Raw genomic sequence first — 25,182 nt, forward strand, 5'->3', positions numbered from 1 at the left:
TCTGATATCACTGTAATGTAGCTTTTGTCTTTAAAAAAAGACATGAGTCCGTGGCTCATCTTTTTATTTGTTATATCTTTACATGACTACATAGTCCACTAGCTCCAAACACATCAATTTTAGACAGTTTGGGTCATGGCAAGGGCAGGAATGTAACAGTGGACCTTAGGGTGGTGGCTGAAAGAACAGTGATGAGTGGGTGACTAGTGGCAGGGCTGACTTTAACATGGAGGCTAACAGCATGCGAAGGGGACATTATGAGCAAACATCCTTAATGGAGGAAGAAAAGTGTTGTGTCTCAAATGGGGTGAATGTTTGCTTGTTCTTGCCTCATTCTGTAAAGTGTGTTGGGTGTTTGAGTCAGTCAACCTCATTCACAAATACGGTCTACAAAATCTTAACTGGTAAGAAGAGACCGACAAGTACAGTTGCTAACAACCCGATAACCTGATCCACCAAACTGACTCAGCTCTAGGGCAAAACACCGGAGAGGATGAGTGACTTTCTGCTCAAATACATGACATAGAATAGATCCCGTGTTCTGACTACACAGACCTGTAAATGCGGTTCCATTGGGGGTTTCAGCACCGTAGGATAGGGGACAGCATACAGTGGGAATGGACCAGAACTGTGTTGAAAAGTATATCATTCTTCAGTTTCCACCACTGAAAAAAACAATTTTAACCTTTGCCTATACATTGACAAAAATACATACAGTACATTTACTGATTTGAGTTCAACTATGTCACTCATCAATAGCCTATACAGTATATTGCCTTCACAGACAGAGACAGAAAGGACCAACACTGTCAGTCAATAATTAGTCAATGTGTCAAGTAGAACAGTGTGTATCTGTTTGGTCTATAGTATTACAGGATATTACACACGGCTATAAAAACATATAAACAAGACAACAGGGACAAACAATATTACCATGGAAACTGAAGGTATGGCACATAAAGGATGGATTGACTAATACATTATAATACTCTTCATCACCATCATCATTTTGATGATCTGATATGACCAGGTCTAAACAAATAAATGTATACATAAAAGTACAATAGTCCCACCACATCCCACTTGCCTGTTGTTTCCATTGACAGTGACTGATAGATAGATGTACGTGCATAGATGCTTTAGTAGCAAACTTACTCTCACAGAGGCTTTCTCATAAACATTATATAAATAATATATATACACCATGATGTATATATGAATGACATCATTGGACTTTCTCTCTACTCGTCACTGTTGCTCAGGCAGTGCTTCCCCAGCATCCATCTCAATCATACCAACTCAACCAAGCCTACCAGGGATCCAATCACACATTGGCTATTGGGGTGCCTTAAAAATAGACTAGTGTTAATATTCTCATAATTATTTGAAACCCTTATGGGTGTGCCCTTATGTGTTATTAGAATGACTGGCACAGTATAGTGGTACTGATGAACACGTTTTCATGCATAGTTCTGTTGTAACCTTAACGTTAGCATGAGTTAGTGGTGTAAAACATTAGTACAACTAGTATAGTACAGTGGTATAATATTAGTTGTACAATATTAACTGTAGCAGACTTCACTGATATGTACACCAGGAGTCATATTGCACCTTTCTGGGGAGATGAGGGGAGAAAGGGAGATATCAGTACATTTTCCACACACACGCACACACGCAACCACACACACACACACAGAGTGGAAACAACAATGGCTAAAAGAGAGGTATCTAGTGGGTTTCGAGAGAGGAGAGGACTGCCCACATCCTCCACCACTGGGATGGAGAAGATGAGAGGAGGAACTCATGTCTGAATTCATAAATGTGATGGGGAAAGAGAAAGAGAATTTCTATTAACTTTGTTTGTCTCTCGACCTCCGCTTGTCAGTCCTTCTGTCAATGTCTGTCAATGTCTGTCTGTCTGTCTGTCTATGTCTCCACTTGCCCCTCGTTGCTCCCGTAACAGAGGGTTCCTACGCCTCAGCATCGATTCTGTGAGCTGAGAAATACAGGGAATATTTAGCTTAGTGTAATGTAATGGAGTTGAAAGTTTTTTGTTGTAAACAGGTTATGATATGGTTGTGGTTACAGTAGCATTATGGTTATACTGTGGTTATATAGTGGTTGTGTTGTGGTTGTATACTTACACTGCTTGGGTATCCGTAGAGCCTCAGTGTCTGCTGAGAGGACTTGGTGCATCACCCCCCTGAACTGATACAGCAGCTTCAGACTCTTATCCTCTCCTAAACATGGGTCATAGAAACCTGGCAACCCCGCCTACACACACACAGACAGACAGAGGAAGGGGGGGGGGGGGGCTGGTTACACACACAGACACAGGTCATAGAAAAATTCCACCCCCCACACACACACACACATCCTTACCTTTGATGCCTCAGTGAGTATGAGTTTGGAGTCCTTGACCAGGCACTGCAGAGGGACAGTAACATCTATAACCTGAGCTCTCTCTTGGCGCGCGCAGTTGTCTGTCACAAACTTTCCATACCACGCATTCAGGATGATCAGACCTGGAACAGGAAGATGGACACACACACACACACAGCTGAGTCAGAATGATTGAAAAGGCAACTCACTGAAAAACAGTGTTTCCTAAGAGTCAAGACATTGGTCAAGAGCGTGTGTGGGCGTGCATACGTGTGAGTGTGCTTACTCACCCATCTTAGATTCCTCTCCCTCGATGATTCTCCTCACAGACTCCTGCATCAGCAGAACCTGAGTCAGGGAGAAAGACAGGGGGGAAGGGGTTGAACATACAATGATCTCAATGATAATCAATGAGCATACAGTAAACATGCTGTGTGTCTGTATGTGTAGTATGTAGGGGTGTTCCTCACAGCTGACTCTGCCTCTTGTTTCTTCTTGACCATGTCTACTTCTGAGCTCTTCCTCTGTAGCTCCAGATCTCTGTGGGACAGACAGAGACAGACAGGGACAGACAGACAGTGAAAGACATGAAAAGACAGAAACAGACAGGGACAGACAGGAACAGACAGAGACAGACAGACAGATAGGGACAAACAGGGACAGACAGGGACAGAGACAGAGACAAACATAGAAAGAGAGGGACAGACAGGGACAGACAGAGAAAGACAGGAACAGACAGACAGAACAAGATGTGAGTTATTCCTGGGTCTAATAACTAGTCTGCCAAGTAAATCTGCAGAGGGTGTGTGTGTGTGAGTGAGTGAGTGAGGGAAGGAGAGAAGCTCACTGTTGTTTCTGGGAGCGTGTGTATGGTATAACGACCAGTCTGTGTATGGCCATGTAGACTAGTAGAGGCCCCACGGTGGCGTAGAACACTGCACTGGGCAGCAGCTGGTCTGTCAGGTGGACTGGGAACAGATAGGTCTGATTGGCACGAGCCAACCTAGGGAGAAAAGGAAACAAGTTACAGTACATACTGTACTATGAAAAGTAATAATACTATCACCTGATTTTGGGGCAAACCTGAACTTCCAAAGCTAAATATGGTAGCCAAGACACAGACAGACATGCCACTCATGCACACACACACACACTGTATTATACACTGTACTAAACTGTATTACACGTTGCACATACACACTGTATTACACATAGACTGTACTTGTGTTGTAGTACCTGATTTTGAGGGTGACTCCTTGTGGCACTCCGACACTGACAGTAGCAGCCAGGACACTGTGCCGACTGATCTTCCTCTCTGCTCCATACTCCAACACTGTACCAAACCAACCAGTCCTGACACACAGAAAAAAACACACACCACAACACCAATAAGGGCCAGACTCCCACCTTAGGTATTCACATGTAGTTTCAAGTTTCAAGTTGTATTAGTACGGGATATGCATGGTATACATAATCCAGTGAAATTCTTACTTGCGGGTTCCTTCTCGAAAGGGGGATTGGGAGCAGTGTATAAACTGAGTAGTATAATAGGGTGTGTGTACGTACTTGATCGATCCCTTGACCTTGGTCTGGTCCTCATCCTGGAACTTGTACTGGTAACTCATCATCAGATAGGAATGAGGGACACCCAGCTAGAGGGGGAGAGGAAACAAGGTGAGGAGTGAGGGACACCCAGCTAGAGGGGGAGAGGAAACAAGGTGAGGAGTGAGGGACACCCAGCTAGAGGGGGAGAGGAAACAAGGTGAGGAGTGAGGGACACCCAGCTAGAGGGGGAGAGGAAACAAGGTGAGGAGTGAGGGACACCCAGCTAGAGGGAGAGAGGAAACAAGGTGAGGAGTGAGGGACACCCAGCTAGAGGGGGAGAGGAAACAAGGTGAGGAATGAGGGACACCCAGCTAGAGGGGGAGAGGAAACAAGGTGAGGAGTGAGGGACACCCAGCTAGAGGGGGAGAGGAAACAAGGTGAGGAGTGAGGGACACCCAGCTAGAGGGGGAGAGGAAACAAGGTGAGGAGTGAGGGACACCCAGCTAGAGGGGGAGAGGAAACAAGGTGAGGAGTGAGGGACACCCAGCTAGAGGGGGAGAGGAAGCAAGGTGAGGAGTGAGGGACACCCGGCTAGAGGGGGAGAGGAAACAAGGTGAGGAGTGAGGGACACCCGGCTAGAGGGGGAGAGGTAACAAGGTGAGGAGTGAGGGACACCCGGCTAGAGGGGGAGAGGAAACAAGGTGAGGAGTGAGGGACACCCGGCTAGAGGGGGAGAGGAAACAAGGTGAGGAGTGAGGGACACCCAGCTAGAGGGGGAGAGGAAACAAGGTGAGGAGTGAGGGACACCCAGCTAGAGGGGGAGAGGAAACAAGGTGAGGAGTGAGGGACACCCAGCTAGAGGGGGAGAGGAAGCAAGGTGAGGAGTGAGGGACACCCAGCTAGAGGGGGAGAGGAAACAAGGTGAGGAGTGAGGGACACCCAGCTAGAGGGGGAGAGGAAACAAGGTGAGGAGTGAGGGACACCCAGCTAGAGGGGGAGAGGAAACAAGGTGAGGAGTGAGGGACACCCAGCTAGAGGGGGAGAGGAAACAAGGTGAGGAGTGAGGGACACCCAGCTAGAGGGGGAGAGGAAACAAGGTGAGGAGTGAGGGACACCCAGCTAGAGGGGGAGAGGAAGCAAGGTGAGGAGTGAGGGACACCCGGCTAGAGGGGGAGAGGAAACAAGGTGAGGAGTGAGGGACACCCGGCTAGAGGGGGAGAGGTAACAAGGTGAGGAGTGAGGGACACCCGGCTAGAGGGGGAGAGGAAACAAGGTGAGGAGTGAGGGACACCCGGCTAGAGGGGGAGAGGAAACAAGGTGAGGAGTGAGGGACACCCAGCTAGAGGGGGAGAGGAAACAAGGTGAGGAGTGAGGGACACCCAGCTAGAGGGGGAGAGGAAACAAGGTGAGGAGTGAGGGACACCCAGCTAGAGGGGGAGAGGAAACAAGGTGAGGAGTGAGGGACACCCAGCTAGAGGGGGAGAGGAAGCAAGGTGAGGAGTGAGGGACACCCAGCTAGAGGGGGAGAGGAAACAAGGTGAGGAGTGAGGGACACCCAGCTAGAGGGGGAGAGGAAACAAGGTGAGGAGTGAGGGACACCCAGCTAGAGGGGGAGAGGAAACAAGGTGAGGAGTGAGGGACACCCAGCTAGAGGGGGAGAGGAAACAAGGTGAGGAGTGAGGGACACCCAGCTAGAGGGGGAGAGGAAACAAGGTGAGGAGTGAGGGACACCCAGCTAGAGGGGGAGAGGAAACAAGGTGAGGAGTGAGGGACACCCAGCTAGAGGGGGAGAGGAAGCAAGGTGAGGAGTGAGGGACACCCAGCTAGAGGGGGAGAGGAAACAAGGTGAGGAGTGAGGGACACCCAGCTAGAGGGGGAGAGGAAACAAGGTGAGGAGTGAGGGACACCCAGCTAGAGGGGGAGAGGAAACAAGGTGAGGAGTGAGGCACACCCAGCTAGAGGGGGAGAGGAAACAAGGTGAGGAGTGAGGGACACCCAGCTAGAGGGGGAGAGGAAACAAGGTGAGGAGTGAGGGACACCCAGCTAGAGGGGGAGAGGGAACAAGGTGAGGAGTGAGGGACACCCAGCTAGAGGGGGAGAGGAAACAAGGTGAGGAGTGAGGGACACCCAGCTAGAGGGGGAGAGGAAACAAGGTGAGGAGTGAGGGACACCCAGCTAGAGGGGGAGAGGAAACAAGGTGAGGAGTGAGGGACACCCAGCTAGAGGGGGAGAGGAAACAAGGTGAGGAGTGAGGGACACCCAGCTAGAGGGGGAGAGGAAACAAGGTGAGGAGTGAGGGACACCCAGCTAGAGGGGGAGAGGAAACAAGGTGAGGAGTGAGGGACACCCAGCTAGAGGGGGAGAGGAAACAAGGTGAGGAGTGAGGGACACCCAGCTAGAGGGGGAGAGGAAACAAGGTGAGGAGTGAGGGACACCCAGCTAGAGGGGGAGAGGAAACAAGGTGAGGAGTGAGGGACACCCAGCTAGAGGGGGAGAGGAAACAAGGTGAGGAGTGAGGGACACCCAGCTAGAGGGGGAGAGGAAACAAGGTGAGGAGTGAGGGACACCCAGCTAGAGGGGGAGAGGAAACAAGGTGAGGAGTGAGGGACACCCAGCTAGAGGGGGAGAGGAAACAAGGTGAGGAGTGAGGGCACAGAAGAACATGGTTGGTCATCCTACTAGCTCTAACACCCACCTCAACATAATCACAGTTGCACAGGTGTGTGTGTGTGTGTGTGTGTGTGTGTGTGTGTGTGTGTGTGTCTGCGTGTGTGTGTCTGCTTGTGTCGTGTGTGTGTATGTATGTATGTATGTATGTATGTATGTATGTATGTATGTATGTACAGTGCATTTGGAAAGTATTCAGACACCTTCACTTTTTCCAGATTCTGTTACGTTACAGCCTAAAAAAAAATTCATCTCATCAATGTACACACAACACCTCATAATGACAAAGCAAAAACAGGTTTTTAGAAATGTTTGCAAATGTATTTATAAAAACAAAGGAAATATTACATTTACATAAGTATTCAGACCCTTTATTCAGTACTTTGTTGAAACACCTTTGGCAGCGATTACAGCCTTGAGTCTTCTTGGGTATGAAGCTTGGCACACCTGTATTTGGGGAGTTTCTCCCATTCTTCTCTGCAGATCCTCTCAAGCTCTGTCAGGTTGGATGGGGAGCGTTGCTGCACAGCTATAGCGATGCAGTGCCTTAGACAACTGCGCCACTTGGGAGGCCTTCTCCAGAGATGTTTGATCGGGCTCAAGTCTGGGCTCTGGCTGGGCCACTCAAGGACATTCAGAGACTTGTCCCGAAGCCACTCCTGCGTGGTCTTGGCTGTATGCTTAGGGTCGCTGTCCTGTTGGAAGGCGAACCTTCGCCCCAGTCTGAGGTCCTTAGCGCCCTGGAGCAGGTTTTCATCAAGGATCTCTCTGTACTTTGCTCCGTTCATCTTTCCCTCGATCCTGACTAGTGTCCAAGTCCCTGACGCTGAAAAACATCCACACAGCATGATGCTGCCACCACCATGCTTCACCGTAGGGATGGCATTGGCCAGGTGATGAGAGGTGCCTGGTTTCCTCCAGACGTGACGCTTGGCATTCAGGCCAAAGAGTTCAATCTTGGTTTCATCAGACCAGAGAATCTTGTTTCTAATGGTCTGAGAGTCCTTTAGGTGCCTTTTGGCAAACTCCAAGCGGGCTGTAATGTGCCTTTTACTGAGGAGTGGCTTCCGTCTGGCCACTCTACCATAAAGGCCTGATTGGTGGAGTGCTGCAGAGATGGTTGTCCTTCTGGAAGGTTCTCCCATCTCCACAGAGGAACTCTGGAGCTCTGTCAGAGTGACCATCGGGTTCTTGGTCACCTCCCTAACCAAGGCCCTTCTCCCCCGATTGCTCAGTTTGGTGGCCAGCTCTAGGAAGAGTCTTGGTGGTGGAGGCCACTGTGTTCTTGGGACCTTCAATGCTGCAGAATTTTTTTGTACCCTTCCCCAGATCTGTGCCTCGACGAAATCCTGTCTCGGAGCTCCACGGACAATTCCTTCGAGCTCATGGCTTGGTTTTTACTCTGACATGCACTGTCAACTGTGGGACCTTATATAGACAGGTGTGTGCCTTTCCAAATCATGTCCAATCAATTGAATTTACCACAGGTGGACTCCAATCAAGTTGTAGAAACATCTCAAGGATGATCAATGGAAACAGGATGCACCTGAGCTCAATTTCGAGTCCCATAGCAAAGGGTCTGAATACTTATGTAAATAAGTTTGTTTTATTTTATTTTTTTATACATTTGCAAAAAATTATAAAAACCTGTTTTCGCTTTGTCATTATTGTATTGTGTATTTAATCAATTTTAAAATAAGGCTGTAACGTAACAAAATGTGGAAAAAGTGAAGGGATCTGCATACTTTCCGAATGCACTGTATGTACAGTGAGGGAAAAAAGTATTTGATCTCCTGCTGATTTTGTACGTTTGCCCACTAACAAAGACATAATCAGTCTATAATTTTAATGGTAGGTTTATTTGAACAGTGAGAGACAGAATAACAACAAATAAATCCAGAAAAACTCATGTCAAAAACGTTATAAATTGATTTGCATTTTAATGAGGGAAATAAGTATTTGACCCCTCTGCAAAACATGACTTAGTACTTGGTGGAAAAACCCATGTTGGCAATCACAGAGGTCAGACGTTTCTTGTAGTTGGCCACCAGGTTTGCACACATCTCAGGAGGGATTTTGTTCCACTCCTCTGTTTCGAGGCTGACGTTTGGCAACTCGAATCTTCAGCTCCCTCCACAGATTTTCTATGGGATTAAGGTCTGGAGACTGGCTAGGCCACTCCAGGACCTTAATGTGCTTCTTCTTGAGCCACTTCTTTGTTGCCTTGGCCGTGTGTTTTGGGTCATTGTCATGCTGGAATACCCATCCACGACCCATTTTCAATGCCCTGGCTGAGGGAAGGAGGTTCTCACCCAAGATTTGACGGTACATGGCCCCGTCCATCGTCCCTTTGATGCGGTGAAGTTGTCCTGTCCCCTTAGCAGAAAAACACCCCCAAGGCATAATGTTTCCACCTCCATGTTTGACGGTGGGGATGGTGTTCTTGGGGTCATAGGCAGCATTCCTCCTCCTCCAAACACGGTGAGTTGAGTTGATGCCAAAGAGCTCCATTTTGGTCTCATCTGACCACCACTTTCACCCAGTTCTCCTCTGAATCATTCAGATGTTCATTGGCAAACTTCAGACGGCCCTGTATATGTGCTTTCTTGAGCAGGGGGACCTTGCGGGCGCTGCAGGATTTCAGTCCTTCACGGCGTAGTGTGTTACCAATTGTTTTCTTGGCGACTATGGTCCCAGCTGCCTTGAGATCATTGACAAGATCCTCCCGTGTAGTTCTGGGCTGATTCCTCACCGTTCTCATGATCATTGCAACTCCACGAGGTGAGATCTTGCATGGAGCCCCAGGCCGAGGGAGATTGACAGTTCTTTTGTGTTTCTTCCATTTGCGAATAATCACACCAAGCTGCTTGGCGATGGTCTTGTAGCCCATTCCAGCCTTGTGTAGGTCTACAATCTTGTCCCTGACATCCTTGGAGAGCTCTTTGGTCTTGGCCATGGTGGAGAGTTTGGAATCTGATTGATTGATTGCTTCTGTGGACAGGTGTCTTTTATACAGGTAACAAGCTGAGATTAGGAGCACTCCCTTTAAGAGTGTGCTCCTAATCTCAGCTCGTTACCTGTATAAAAGACACCCGGGAGCCAGAAATCTTTCTGATTGAGAGGGGGTCAAATACTTATTTCCCTCATTAAAATGCTAATCAATTTCAAAAAAAATGTACATGCGTTTTTCTGAATTTTGTTGTTGTTATTCTGTCTCTCACTGTTCAAATAAACCTACCATTAAAATTATAGACTGATCATTTCTTTGTCAGTGGGCAAACGTACAAAATCAGCAGGGGATCAAATACTTTTTTCCCTCACTGTATGTGTGTGTGTGTGTATCTGCCTGTGTGTGTCTCTGTGTGTATGTGTGTGCAGTGTACCTGCAGGGCCAGGGTGAAGTGGCTGGTCTTGGTGTCTCGAACCACACTAGTGGTCATAGCGCTGTGCGGTCCCCATCGCCATTGCAGGTAACCTATAGTGTTCTGGTCTAGGTGACGTGCTGTCATTAAAGAACAGCTGGGACGCACGCCACGGGGAGAGAACTGCATACCACACTGAGCCGTCAGGAAACTAACAAAAAGAGAGAGGGAAATGACTAGCATTATAATTGTTGTAGTGTAAAGAGGGCCATATCCTCTCCCCTCGATTGGCCACTCACCATCGTGGAGTCAGGTTACGGAACACCTTCATCCCAAATAGAGGTCCCAGTATGTCCCCTGCACCAAACTCCAACTACACACACAAGAGAGAAAATCACAAGCAGACAGAGTGAAACACAGACACATGTCAGTCAATATCCTTCCTGTGTTCTCTCAGAAACAAGGGAGATAAAATGTGTGTGTGTGTGTATACCTCTCCCCAGCCCTTGGCAGATGTGACACGGCGGACAGTCATGTTGATGTTGCCTCCTCCGTTGCCGTTGTGTGTGGAGAGAGAGCCAGACAGCATTGCAGTGTCAGAGTTAGTCAACGGAGCCTACACACACGCCCACATACACAGGTAAACACAATGGAAACACATAAGCATAACACACGTTAATGTATCACAACGGACGTTTTTTAGCTAGTGTGTGTGTGTCTGTGTATGTGTGTGACCAACAAGGAATCAGACCACGCGTACGGGCGTGCGTGTGTGTGTGTATACCTCTATAGACTGGGAGATGTGCATCCTGTTGATCTCGATGTGAGGGAATCCTCCTCCAGGCATTTCCTCAAAGTCCTCCTCATAACGATCAAACAGGTCTGTGGCATCTACTCCCACACTGATGGTACCCTGAACACACAGAGAGACATGAGAACACAAACACATCGTTCTGATAGTACACTTCACACAGAGAAAGTCTGTAGATATTACCCTGCCGTGGATATTTCTGTAAGAGGCTCAGGGAAGAAGTATTTGTATGTGTACCTTGGGGTTGGTCCTCTGCTGTAGCCTCCTCTCCTCCCTCTCTCTCTGCAGCCGCTCATACTCCTCACGGATCTCTAATGGGGTCCTCTTCCTCTCCACAATCTCCACACACATGAACACACGCACACACGCACACACACGCTCCTCAGTTATCATCTCAGTTACTATTGTGTCATTACTACTTAAGTACACACACACACACACACACACACACACACACAACAGGGTTTCCATTAGGAAAATGTGGCGCCGGACATTTGACCGGCAGACATTTTGACCCATATGCATTGGGTGCGTAACCCGATTATGGTGTCTACCCATGGTGCTCAGAATGACAGAAATCACATTTAGATTATGGCAATTCATCTAAACAGAACATGCAACTCCGAGGATGCAATGGTGTGTGTCCTTCTTACCAAATTCCGATGCGCACTTTGAATATGTTAGAACAACTGTCCACATTTACTTTTCCTCAGCCAACAAGATAAGAAAGGAACAGCAAAATCACTTGCCTATGTCAATCTACTATCCCCCTTAGTAGAAAATGTTACCTATTCTATTGGTCAGCTTGTCGTTCTGTGCGAGAATTAAATAGCCTATTCCAAACAGACTCTGGGACAGTTGTGGGACGACAAATCCCAAATTCATACAACCAGTCCATCAAAATAACTTTAAAAAGCATTAGAACGTTTAGTTTAAAATGTTGATCAACCATTATTTGTTCACATTATAGTTTTGCAGCAGTGCGTAGACGGCAGTAGGCTTCTCGCGAATGTTCGTTCCATAATGCAATTAACGGGAAAACACTGTTGTCAATAGCGCACTGCACATGCGAGCAGTTTCATGTTACAGAGATGAAAATATCCAAATTTAGAAAGATTGGAGATCTAAAGATGCAACAACTAGCATGGGTTGCTAATATGACTAGGATTGTGAAAGAAAAATGTAACACTAATTGTTTGAAAACCAATAAAACATGAGAGAAATAGGCTACTCGTTTCAAATGGCATATGGAAGTCTTTATAAAATGTGGCATACAATTAAGTATATGTTTTCAAAATACATACTGCCTCCAGCTCACATTGCAAAGTGGTGTGTGACACGCTGAAGCCTGCCTGCCGTTGCCTAAACACTTGAAAGGTGAATGGGAAGCGCACTTGAATTACCAGTTGAGAAATAAAAATAGAAGCTATTTTTAATCGTGTCCATCAAAACTGTTTAACACGCGATTGCATTTAGAATTGTTGAAAAATGATTGGGCTTATAAGAGCACATTTCACTCCAGCAGCAACAGGACCTGTAGCAGCAGCTCTTGCTCTGTCTGACAGATTTTCCGCTCAAACTAGGCTCTGTATCTGTATACTGTGTGCGTGTGATAAATAAGAATCATAACCTCTATTGAAAATACACACGCGCAATTCATTTCCACTAAATTATGTAAATTAACCTATAGACCGATAAGCATGACCGGTCAAATGTATTTACATCGACTGGTATTTACATAAAAAAAAAAAAATTGGGGGGGGGGGGACAAAAGCCGGCTTCTTTTTATAAGAAACATTAATGTGTTGAAAATCCCAAATTGTGACTAACACACACCTCTGACACACACACTTACCCCACCAAACATGCCACCAGGAGTCTTTTCACAGTCCCCAAATCCAAAACAAATTCAAGAAAGCGTACAGTATTATATAGAGCCATTATTGCATGGAACTCAGTTGTATCTCATATTGCTCAAATGAACAGCAAACCTGGTTCCAAAAAACAGATAAAGCAACACCTCATGGCACAACACCTCTCTCCTATTTGACCTAGATTGTTTGTGTGTATGTATTGATATCTAGGCTACGTGTGCCTTTAAAAAAATTGGATGTAGTTCTGTCCTTGAGCTGTTCTTGTCTATTAATGTTCTGTATTATGTCATGTTTCATGTTTTGTGTGGACCCCAGGAGGAGTAGCTGCTGCTTTTGGGGATCCTAATAAAATACCAAAATACCAAATATTACTAACAAAAACCCTGACACACACATATGCTGAACATACCTCCCATCCCTCCACCTCCAGGCCTTTCTTCCCAAAGATGTCATAGATGGCCCTGGACTGAGGATCACTCAGCACTGGACAGAGACAAGGGAGTGAAAGAGAGAGATAGAGGTTTATACTTTAACAGTCCAATTAAATGACAAGCAGCTTGTCAAGAAGAATCAGTGACAGGGAATGCATTCCTTACCCTCATAGGCCTGGTGCACCTGGTTAAATAGCTGTTCTGCCTGGCTCTTCAGCTCTGGGTCTCTGTGCCTGTCTGGGTGGTAGAGCATACATAACCTCCTATAGGAGGCCTTCAGCTCATCCTGAGTGGCCTGGGGAGAAGGGGGAGGGGGGGGGGGCAGAGAGAGAAAGATTACAATATAGATTTCTGCAGACATAGCCTAATGCATGCATACTCCAACCACCCAAGCCATAGACTATTTTCTCTGCTGCCGCACGGCAAGAGGTACCGGTGCATCAAGTCTGGCACCAGCAGGCTCTTGAACAGCTTTTATTGCCAAGCAGTAGGACTGATAAATAGCTAACAAAAGAGCTACACGGACTATCTGAGTTGACCTTGTATCTTTATTGACATTTCATTTCAATCTTTGCACTGTCTCTATGCACACTCACAGGTCCCTACACACACTGTCATTCCAAAACACACATAAACACTCACTCTATCATTTGTTCACTCACACATAATATGCACATACATTTATACTGACTCTCCACACCTGCACACCCACTCACATACAAGTTGCTGCTACTCTGTTTATCTTATATCCTGTTGCCTAGTCCCCTTACCCCTATACATATCTACCTCCATCACTCCAGTATCCCTGCACATGTAAATATTTCCTGTATATAGTATGCTTACTTACTTACTTTATTGTGTATTTCATATTTCCTATTCTTATTTCTTGTGTTTTTTTCTAGTAATACATTGTTATTGATTATTGCATTGTTGGGTTTTGAGTTTGCAAGAAAGGCATTTCACTGCATGTGACACTAAAACTTGAAACTTGCTTAATAAGACACGTAGGCCTATAAAGAACATTATTTATCTGTGCACCAGGGGACATATACACCTCCGAAGAACCATGCCACACCAGCAGTGACAAATCAGTAAATGAGAGCCAATGCCCGTTGGCCCTGTTTATCCTGTCTAGCTAAATGCAGTTAATCGCATTGGAAATGTGGGCTACTAAACAGTGAGTGTCACAGCTGATCAATTCAGCGAACAAAACAGTTAACTAATAATATTATTCGACTTCTGCCTTTGTTGTTGTCGTCTCAAGAAACAGTATTGACAGGTAGCTACGTCTGACAGCTATGTCTGTCTTGCAGCATCCCTCGAGTCGATGTGATGGGAGTGATGGACCTACCGGGCGAATGTCATCAGCTGTCTCGCCAAACGGGATGCCCAATCGAATCGGTGTTTAACATTATCCATACAGTTGGATAAAAAGTTTAAACGAGCACATTATGTAAATACACTAAAGCCTTACCTCTTTCCTGACGTTGAGAAGAGAATAATAGTCTTGGTTATCCAACTCTAATTCATCGTCTAAGGCCGCCGCCATCTTTGCGCTGTATCGGCTCCGCCTCCTTCCCCTCCCATACGTGTCTGCACTAGCGCCGCTGTGTGGCCAGGCGGGCTGCAGACATCATGTCATTGAAATGCAAGTATATCAAGGTGAAAGTGTGTGTGCTGTCCATGGTCCTGAAACTTCTAACGTTGCCTATGTAGTGATAGAATGTAGTCATAAACCCTTTGACAGAGGCATTTACATACAAAGAGTCCACAGCAGCTCTACCTATATAGGGTTACCTAGGCTACTAGTTAGAGCCAGGCTTCTTCCCGTTCCTTCCGTGATTTGCATTTAGTGGTTGCCTTGTGGGAACGTTTTATATTTTCCTTTATGATTCTATGACACACCTTTAGGCGACGTATAAAGGTTGCGTTGCCGCACTGTGTCTGATGGCAGTGAGTGCTGCAGGGCATGGGTGATCGTTACCAGTAACGGCTGCCGTTAATGATGACAGTTTAAGCCTAGCAATTCAGCTTTGGCCCCTGGCATGGAAATATTTAAACCAATTACCCTTGTAGGCCTAGGTGAACCAAAACAATGACGTATGTTCATTAATCTGTTTTTTAATTGGACAGGTTATTTATTCATGAATTGGCTCCTGATTCGTTGATAGTTCATAGGCTAATACAACTATCTTGCAGAAAGAGCTGAGTAAGACGCAAGGTTAACGACCTATTAGGCCCTTGCTATAGACCTGGGCTTGGAATTAGAATGAAGCAATCATGTGTCTCTGTAAATAATGAAAATTCATTAATTGAATTTCACTTTATTTCCTGAATTTAATCCGTTTTAGTGAAATAGGCCTAGACTAGCCTGGTTGCCTTCTCTGTTCAGCCATTTCCCAAATGACAGGAGTGGCAAGGAGTGGAATGTTAGCTAAAAATACTGGTACCCAGACTTAGCCTAGACCACTAAAAAGGAAGAAACTTCGATGCATGTTGTTTGCAGAAATACTTATGATTGAGTTAGCCTCGTAAGGCATTGTGAAAGCATTTACAACAACGACCTGCAATCATAGCCAGTAGGCTATCAGAGAGCTCTGGCAGATGTGTCCTGATGGGGGAATTTGGTTGTCTTACATCGCCTCTGTGGCTGAGAGAGAGAGAGAGAGAGAGAGAGAGAGAGAGAGAGAGAGAGAGAGAGAGAGAGAGAGAGAGAGAGAGAGAGAGAGAGAGAGAGAGAGAGAGAGAGAGAGAGAGAGAGAGAGAGAGAGAGAGAGAGAGAGAGAGGAGTGAGAGAGAGAGAGAGAGAGAGAGAGAGAGAGATTGGGGGCGGGGACAGAGTTAGCTAGATACAAAACTGGAATGATGGACTCATACAGAGCCCGCGAGTTCACGAGGCATTGCCGAGGAGCCCCGCTGTCAATCATCACGCCTCTAACCAATAGAGTAGCTGTGTTGAGCGGGCTCGCCCCCTGCGCCCCGCCCCCCTCCTTGAGTTGTCCTCGCCGTGCACGCGCGTGGTCCCCCCCAGGTCGCGAGGAGGAGGAGGAGGAGGATGAGGCGTGCGGAGGGGAAATGGCTGCCGAAAACATGCCGGAAGGTAAGAGAGAAATAAGGTGATGATTCTGTGGTTGTTGTTGACCTCGAAAAAAGGGAGAGCGAGATGAGACGCTGGGTTCAGGTAAGGGGATGGAGGAATAGAGAGATGGCGGAGCTTTCCCCTTTTCCATGTCTCGCTCTCTCCCAGTCCTGTCCTGTGCAGAAAAAACGGACGCTGAAGCGATGCTGAGATAGGCTACAGGCAGCCACAGACTTCAGCTCGATGACAAACGGTTACCGAGAGCAGATTTGAAAATATGGGGATATAATGCAAACGGAGTGTGTTTGTTTAGATACAGTAGGTGAGAATGTTGTTTTCTTCGTTGCTTTGCGTGTCAGCGTCTCCCCTGGGTAGCAGGTTAACGCGGCTGAGCGTAACAGGCTCTGAGTGGATGTGAGAGCTTCACGCTGGAGGAATTCAGATGCTTTCTCAGCGCAGGCATCCACTCCCCCCCACCCGACACAAACACACACACACACACACACACACACACGCTAGTAATCGTCCGTGTATCATCTGTAGTGTGATTCCTCGACACGCACGCAACCCCGCAGGCTGTGCGGTCAGCCACAATGTGATGTTGTGTTGTTTACACGCTGTGGACGATGGAGAGTTGATTGATGATGATTCTACGCGGAACATACTGCAAGGCGCTCAAAAGACCGTCTGCTATATGCCATGCCAGTATGTACTATAAGAAAACAATACATTGATTCCAAATATCTTAAAAACACACTCACCTAAATCCAATGACATGGTGACATTTTTTTTCTTCACGTTGAATTCAGGACAGTTGATAACTCAACCAAATGTAAATCAAAACTAGACGTTGAACTGACTGACATCTGTGCCCAGTGGGTCAAGTCTTTCTCTTCTGTTGAGGAATTCCCGGAAGGTAGACTTCACTCCCTGGCAGAGATGAGATACACAACAATAGAGGATACTTTGTTGTCAACATCTTTCTTGCTACTATTTATAATTAGTGTGTCACTCACTTGTGTTAAGCAAGAAAGATAAGCAGTGTGTGTTTGTGTTTGTCCGTGCAGCATGCTTGCATACTTGTGTGTGGGTGGGAGTGTTTAAGCAATGTGTGCCAATAAATTGATTTTTGAGGATTTTTGATCTAACTACAGCATCATTGTGTATATACTGGGGATATACACTGAGTGTACAAAACATTAGGAACACCTTCTCTTTCCATGACATAGACTGACCAGGTGAATCCAGATGAAAGTTATGATCCCTTATTGATGTCGCTTGATAAATCCACATCAATCAGTGCAGATGAAGCGGAGGAGACAGATTAAAGAAGAATATTTAACCCTTTAGACAATTGAGACATGGATTGTGTATGTGTGCCATTCAGAGGGTAAATGGGCAAGACAAAAAATGTAAGTGCGTTTGAATGGGGCATGGTAGTAGGTGCCAGGCGCAATGGTTTGTGTCAAGAACTGCAATGCTGCTGGGTTTTTCACACTCAACAGTTTCCCGTGTGTATAAAGAATGGCTGTTCTGAGGGCAAAGGGGGGGGGGGGGGTTCAACTCAATATTAGGAAGGCGTTCCTAATGTTTGGTATACTCAGTGACTTTTGTTGGTCATAGTATCTGTCTCTCAACCTGTACTGTAAGCTGTGATCTTCAGCGCCACTCACCTCCCCCTCATTACTGATCCCTGTAGGAATAGATCCAAGTCCATTTGAATGAAGCTTTTGTCTGATGTTGAGCTGTTTATTACGATAAACAAAATCGTTTGAATGTTTGAACATGTCAAATCCTTTACATTTATGTTATTAAAAAAATTATAGTGAATTTAAAGACAGACTCAATAATATGACATCATCATACAGTGGGGAAAAAAAGTATTTAGTCAGCCACCAATTGTGCAAGTTCTCCCACTTAAAAAGATGAGAGAGGCCTGTAATTTTCACCATAGGTACACGTCAACTATGACAGACAAATTGAGAATTTTTTTTCCAGAAAATCACATTGTAGGATTTTTAATGAATTTATTTGCAAATTATGGTGGAAAATAAGTATTTGGTCACCTACAAACAAGCAAGATTTCTGGCTCTCACAGACCTGTAACTTCTTCTTTAAGAGGCTCCTCTGTCCTCCACTCGTTACCTGTATTAATGGCACCTGTTTGAACTTGTTATCAGTATAAAAGACACCTGTCCACAACCTCAAACAGTCACACTCCAAACTCCACTATGGCCAAGACCAAAGAGCTGTCAAAGGACACCAGAAACAAAATTGTAGACCTGCACCAGGCTGGGAAGACTGAATCTGCAATAGGTAAGCAGCTTGGTTTGAAGAAATCAACTGTGGGAGCAATTATTAGGAAATGGAAGACATACAAGACCACTGATAATCTCCCTCGATCTGGGGCTCCACGCAAGATCTCACCCGTGGGGTCAAAATGATCACAAGAACGGTGAGCAAAAATCCCAGAACCACACGGGGGGACCTAGTGAATGACCTGCAGAGAGCTGGGACCAAAGTAACAAAGCCTACCATCAGTAACACACTACGCCGCCAGGGACTCAAATCCTGCAGTGCCAGACGTGTCCCCCTGCTTAAGCCAGTACATGTCCAGGCCCGTCTGAAGTTTGCTAGAGTGCATTTGGATGATCCAGAAGAGGATTGGGAGAATGTCATATGGTCAGATGAAACCAAAATAGAACTTTTTGGTAAAAACTCAACTCGTCGTGTTTGGAGGACAAAGAATGCTGAGTTGCATCCAAAGAACACCATACCTACTGTGAAGCATGGGGGTGGAAACATCATGCTTTGGGGCTGTTTTTCTGCAAAGGGACCAGGACGACTGATCCGTGTAAAGGAAAGAATGAATGGGGCCATGTATCGTGAGATTTTGAGTGAAAACCTCATTCCATCAGCAAGGGCATTGAAGATGAAACGTGGCTGGGTCTTTCAGCATGACAATGATCCCAAACACACCGCCCGGGCAACGAAGGAGTGGCTTCGTAAGAAGCATTTCAAGGTCCTGGAGTGGCCTAGCCAGTCTCCAGATCTCAACCCCATAGAAAATCTTTGGAGGGAGTTGAAAGTCCGTGTTGCCCAGCGACAGCCCCAAAACATCACTGCTCTAGAGGAGATCTGCATGGAGGAATGGGCCAAAATACCAGCAACAGTGTGTGAAAACCTTGTGAAGACTTACATAAAACGTTTGACCTGTGTCATTGCCAACAAAGGGTATATAACAAAGTATTGAGAAACGTTTGTTATTGACCAAATACTTATTTTCCACCATAATTTGCAAATAAATTCATTAAAAATCCTACAATGTGAGTTTCTGGATATTTTTTTCTCATTTTGTCTGTCATAGTTGACGTGTACCTATGATGAAAATTACAGGCCTCTCTCATCTTTTTAAGTGGGAGAACTTGCACAATTGGTGACTGACTAAATACTTTTTTCCCCCACTGTACATTATAACAGGGTGACAATAACAACATTCTAAATTCCCAATTTTAGCCCACCATTGAGGAATGTCCACATTGCATTGGGAAGAGACAATGTCATTTTTGGCAGATTTAAGTTTAGCTGATGTTGATTAGACGCATTGCTTTGTATGATAATGTGATATTCCTTACTGGCATTTCCATCTAAAAAGACCGATGAGCACCAACATGTGAAGTTCATAGGAGCATGTCAAATTGGGTTTCAAATGAAAGCTAAGAGTATATTTTTTGAGAAATTAACCATTTTCCATCCTAAAGATTAGGTGTAAGCAAAGGCTTTGATTTCTGGTCAAACAGATGGAAAATGGGTCTTAGACAACATGTACCACAAAAATTCTTAAAAGGTTCACTACATGACCAAAAGTATGTGGACACCTGCTCGTCAAACATCTCATTCCAAAATGATGGACATTAATATGGAGTTGGTCCCCTCTTTGCTGCTATAACAGCCTCCACTCTTCTGGGAAGGCTTTCCACTAGATGTTGGAACATTGCTGCAGAGACTTGATTCCATTCAGCCACAAGAGCATTAGTAAGGTCAGGCACTGATGTTGGGCAATTTCCAATTCATCCCAAAGGTGTTCGATGGGGTTGAGGTCAGGGCTCTGTGCAGGCCAATCAAGTTCTTCCACACCAATCTTGACAAATCATTTGTGTAAGGACCTCACTTTTGTGCACAGGGGCATTGTCATGCTGAAACAGGAAAGGGCCTTCCCAAACTGTTGCCACAAAATTGGAAGCACAGAATCGTCTAGAATGTCATTGTATGATGTAGCGTTAAGATTTCTCTTCACTGGAACTAAGGGGCTTAGCCCGAACCATTACAGTCCGACAAACTAATCTGGGTTTGGCGGATGCCAGGAGAACACTACCTGCTTCCAGATGGTGTAGCGTGATTCATCACTCCAGAAAACGTGTTTCCACTGCTCCAGAGTCCAATGGCGGCAAGCTTTACACCACTCCAGCCGATGCTTGGCATTGCGCATGGTGATCTTAGGCTTGCTCGACCATGTAAACCCATTTCATGAAGCTCCCGACGAACAGTTATTGTGCTGACGTTGCTTCAAGAGGCAGTTTGGAACTTGGTAGTGAGTTTTGCAACCGAGGACAGACAATGTTTACACGCTACCCTCTTCAGCACTCGGTGGTCCCATTCTGTGAGCTTGTGTAGGCCTACCACTTTGCGGCTGAGCCGTTGTTGCTCCTAGATGTTTCCACTTCACAATAACAGCACATACAGTTGACCGGGGCAGCTCTATCAGGGCAGAAATTTGTTGAACTGACTTGTTGGAAAGGTGGCATCCTATAACGATGCCACGTTGAAAGTCACTGAGCTCTTCAGTAAGGCAAATCTACTGCCAATGTTTTTCTATGGAGATTGCATGGCTATGTGCTCGATTTTATACACCTGTCAGCAACGGGTGTGGCTGAAATAGCCAAATCCACTAATTTGAATTTAAGAATGGCGCCGGAGGGGATGGCTGCCGTTTTAACCAACTGTGCTATTTTATGTGTGTTTTCGCATTGTTTGTAACTTATTTTGTACATAATGTTGCTGCTACCGTCTCTTATGACAAAAAAAAAGCGCTTGGATATCAGAACAGCAATTACTCACCTTGAACTGGAAGAAGATTGTTTCTTTAATGAGTCCGACGTGAAGGATATACTGCTTCTCTGAGACCAGGCCCAAATCCCTGTCATTTGCGTGAAGAAAAGACGGAAATACAGGGGGCGGAGATCGGGGTGCCTTGTGAGAATTCGTCAGCGAGTGGGTAACCATCTGTTGTCCAACGTGCAATCTCTGGATAATGAACTAGATGATCTCCGTTCGAGACTATCCTACCAACGGGACATTAAAAACTGTAATATCTTATGTTTCACCTAGTCGTGGCTGAACGACGACACGGATAATATACAGTTGGCTGGGTTTTCTGTGCATTGGCAGGACAGAACAGCTACGTCTGGTAAGACGAGGGGTGGTGGTGTGTGTCTATTTGTCAATAACAGCTGGTGCGCAATGTCTAATATTAAGGAAGTCTTGGCATGGGTCCCCAGATCCTCAAAAAGTTATACAGCTGCACCATCGAGAGCATCTTGACCGGTTGCATCACCGCCTGGTATGGCAACTGCTCGGCATCCGACCGTAAGGCGCTACAGAGGGTAGTGCGTACGGCCCAGTACATCACTGGGGCCAAGCTTCCTGCCATCCAGGACCTATATACTAGGCGGTGTCAGAGGAAGGCCCCAAAAATTGTCAAAGACTCCAGTCACCCAAGTCATAGACTGTTCTCTCTGCTACCGCATGGCAAGCAGTACCGGAGTGCCAAGTCTAGGTCCAAAAGGCTCCTTAATAGCTTCTACCCCCAAGCCATAAGACTGCTGAACAATTAATCAAATGGCCACCTCAACTAACCTGTATCCCTGCACATTGACTCGGTACCCCCTGTATATAGCCTCATTATTGTTATTTTATTGTGTTACTTTTGATTTGATTTTTTACTTTAGTTTATTTAGTAAACTCTATTTGTTGAACTGCATTGTTGGTTAAGGGCTTGTAAGTAAGCATTTCACGGTAAGGTCTACACCTGTTGTATTCGGCGCATGTGACAAATAAAATTAGATTTGATTTGAAGGGGTGTCCACATACTTTTGTATATATAGTGTATTAGAAATACATCAAAACAAAACAATGTTGAACCCCTGCTAATATCAACACTTCTATTTAGTTTTGGAGAAATCATTTGCCTTCTGTAAGTTTAAGAAACATTGCCTTGTGCCTTATAATTCCGTTACCAAAAACCGACATATCTTTAAGATATTTTCTAATTTCTCCCCCTCATGAGCAGGAAAAATGTATGAAAGTTCACAGAAGTAACAAGTAATGGTAGACCTACCAATTAGTTAGTGTTTTTACTGATATCAAGTTTCTGAATTATTAAGTGATTATAACTCGTAATTCTGTTATCAAATCAGTAATGGAATTACTGCAATTGTATTGGGTACAATGGGAAATCATAGTAGTCACAAACCACAGTTGGTTCCCCTGCTACTGTCCTCCCTTCCACTGGCATACTGTTATGTTCAGCTCATAACAGATTTTTTTCTCCTTCTGTCATCTGGTGGTCAAAGCAAGACTGTGAAAACAGTCGGGACAACCCCTCTATCTCGCTCTCCCTCTCTCTCTCTCTCTCTCTCTCTCTCTCTCTCTCTCTCTCTCTCTCTCTCTCTCTCTCTCTCTCTCTCTCTCTCGCTCTCCCGTTAATGTCACCTCTCCTGGCTCTTACTGACACCTACCATGACACCACAGGAGGTTGATGGCACCTTAATTGTGGAGGACGGGCTTGTGGTAATGGCTGGAGCGGAATTGGTGGAATTATAACAACACAGGATGAGACCCAGATGCAGACACAGGAGGCGGATGGTTCGGTTCTCCGAATATTTATTATAACAAAGGGGCAGGCAAAAGGGCAGGTCGGGGGCAGGCAGAGGTTCGTAATCCAAGGCAGAGTCAAAAAGGGACAGAACGGCAGGCAGGCTCAGGGTCAGGGCAGGCAGAATGGTCGGAACCAGGAAGTCTAGAAAACAAGAACTAGAGAACTGGAGAAACAGGAGACAAAGGGCTGTGAGACAGAGGTTTAATCTTAGACACATGGAAAGTGGGATGTATACAGAGGGTGCGGGGCAACAGAAGACAAACAGCAGTGGGGCTAAGGATTGTAGAGATGGGGAAAGGGCCGATAAAGCGGGGGGAAGTTTACGGGACTCAACCCTGAGGGGCAGATCCCGAGTGGAGAGCCATACCCTCTGCCCAAGACGATAGCGGGGAGCCGGGGTCCAGTGGTGGTCTGCCTGTCGCCGATACCTGGAGGTGGTCTTAAGAAGAGCGGACCAGGCTTTCTTCCAGGTACGCCGACAGCGGCGGATGAACATCTGGGCTGAGGGTATGCTGACTTCTTCCTCTTGCTCAGGGAAGAGCGGAGGCTAGTAACCCAAGGAACACTCTAAGGGCGAGAGACCAGTGGCTGAGCAGGGAAGGGTGTTGCGGGCGTACTCCACCCACACTATTTGCTGGCTCCAGGTGGTGGGGTTGGCAGAGACGAGGCAATGAAGAGTCGTCTCCAGGTCCTGATTGGCTTGCTCCGACTGGCCGTTAGATTGGGGATGAAACCTGGAGGACAGGCTGGTGCAGAATGATTTCCAGAACCTGGACAAGAACTGAGGATCACGATCGGAGACCATGTTGACCGGAAGTCCATGGATCCGGAAGACGTGCTGCACCATAAGCTGGGCCGCCTCCTTGGCTGAAGGCAACTTGGGAAGAAGAATGAAATGTGCGGCTTTGGAAAACCTATCCACAACCGTAAGGATGGTGCTGTTGCCATCTGACGGGGGGAGACCAGTGACAAAGTCCAGGGATATATGGGACCAGGGGCGGTGAAGAACAGGGAGTGGTTGAAGGAGGCCAGCTGGAGCTTGCCGCTGAGTCTTGTTCTGTGCACACACAGTGCAGGTGGCGACGAATGCAGAGACGTTAGGAACCATGGTGGACCACCAAAAACGTTGTCGGATGAAAGCCAGGGTCCGACGGGAGCCAGGATGACAGGTAAGTTTAGCGGAATGAGCCCATTACAGGACCAGGACCGGGCTGAATCAGGGACGAACATGCGGTTAGCCGGGCCCCGCCAGGGTCCGACTGGGAACGCTGCGCCTTGTGGACCAGGCTCTCGATACCCCAGACAAGTGTAGCTGCAAGACAGGAGGTAGGGAGGATGGTCTCTGGGTCAGAGGGTGTAGCCATAGAACTATACAGGCATCAGGCTTAACATTCTTGGACCCAGGGCGGTAGGAGATGGTAAAATTGAACCGAGTGAATAACAGAGCCCAACAAGCCTACCTTGAGGCATTTGGTGGTGCAAAGATATTCTAGATGTTTATGGTCGGTCCACACTAAGAATGGGTGTTCCGCCCCTTCAAGCCAGTTCCTCCACTCCTCCAGGGCCATTTTGACCACGAGAAGTTCCAGATTACCAACGTCATAGTTCCTCTCAGCGGGATTAAGGCGATGGGACAGGAAAACGCAGGGATGCAACTTTTGGTCATGGGCAGAACGTTGGGACAGATTGGCCCCCACTCCAACGTCCAAGGCGTCGACCTCCACCACGAACTGACGGGACGGGTCCTGATGGATTAGGATGGGGGCTGTGGTGAACCGATGCTTAAGATCCAAAAACGCCTGGTCAGCAGCTGGGGACCACGTGAACAGAACCTTGGGAGAGGTGAGTGCTGAGAGGGGGGAAGCCAGGGTGCTGTAGTACCAAATGAAGCGGCGGTAGAAATGTGCAAATCCCAGAAAACATTGCAGCTGCACTCTGGATGTGGGTTTAGGCCAATCAACCACTGCTCTCACCTTGTCAGGATCCATCGTTCCCTGCAGCGATGACGTATCCCAAAAAGCAGATAGTGGAGCGACGGAATTCACATTTCTCTGCTTTGACAAACAGCTGGTTCTCCAGGAGACGCTGGAGGAC

The 25,182-nt window shown here is 46.5% G+C and overlaps 1 protein-coding gene across 1 annotated transcript; it reads right to left on the reverse strand.

Annotated features, from left to right (window-relative positions):
- Positions 1-48: 48 nt before the first annotated feature.
- On the reverse strand, positions 49-14,626 carry LOC311115304 (dnaJ homolog subfamily C member 11-like). The gene is made up of 16 exons (XM_084190494.1): positions 14,547-14,626; positions 13,238-13,367; positions 13,051-13,124; positions 11,005-11,106; positions 10,741-10,869; positions 10,450-10,572; positions 10,256-10,329; positions 9,978-10,167; positions 3,949-4,034; positions 3,619-3,735; positions 3,230-3,385; positions 2,853-2,922; positions 2,673-2,730; positions 2,383-2,525; positions 2,145-2,274; positions 49-1,996 (listed from the first exon to the last, which is right to left on the reverse strand). The coding sequence occupies exons 1-16, from the start codon at positions 14,619-14,621 to the stop codon at positions 1,971-1,973; spliced, it is 1,683 nt and encodes a 560-aa protein (XP_084046620.1). The 5' UTR covers positions 14,622-14,626; the 3' UTR covers positions 49-1,970.
- Between the last annotated feature and the right edge of the window lie 10,556 nt (positions 14,627-25,182).

Source organism: Coregonus lavaretus (genome assembly GCF_964263955.1).
Source record: "Coregonus lavaretus genome assembly, contig: HAP1_SCAFFOLD_4700, whole genome shotgun sequence".
Taxonomy (NCBI): Eukaryota; Metazoa; Chordata; class Actinopteri; order Salmoniformes; family Salmonidae; genus Coregonus; species Coregonus lavaretus.

What these genes read in the sequence shown, in the direction of transcription:
- LOC311115304 (XM_084190494.1), bottom strand. Translation starts at nt 14,621, where the DNA reads ATGGCGGCGGCCTTAGACGATGAATTAGAGTTGGATAACCAAGACTAT. An exon ending in GGGAGAGGAATCTAAGATGG is followed by an intron (nt 2,526 to 2,672) that starts GTGAGTAAGCAC and finishes TTCCTGTTCCAG; the next exon opens with GTCTGATCATCCTGAATGCG. An exon ending in TACTCACTGAGGCATCAAAG is followed by an intron (nt 2,275 to 2,382) that starts GTAAGGATGTGT and finishes GTGTGTGTGTAG; the next exon opens with GCGGGGTTGCCAGGTTTCTA.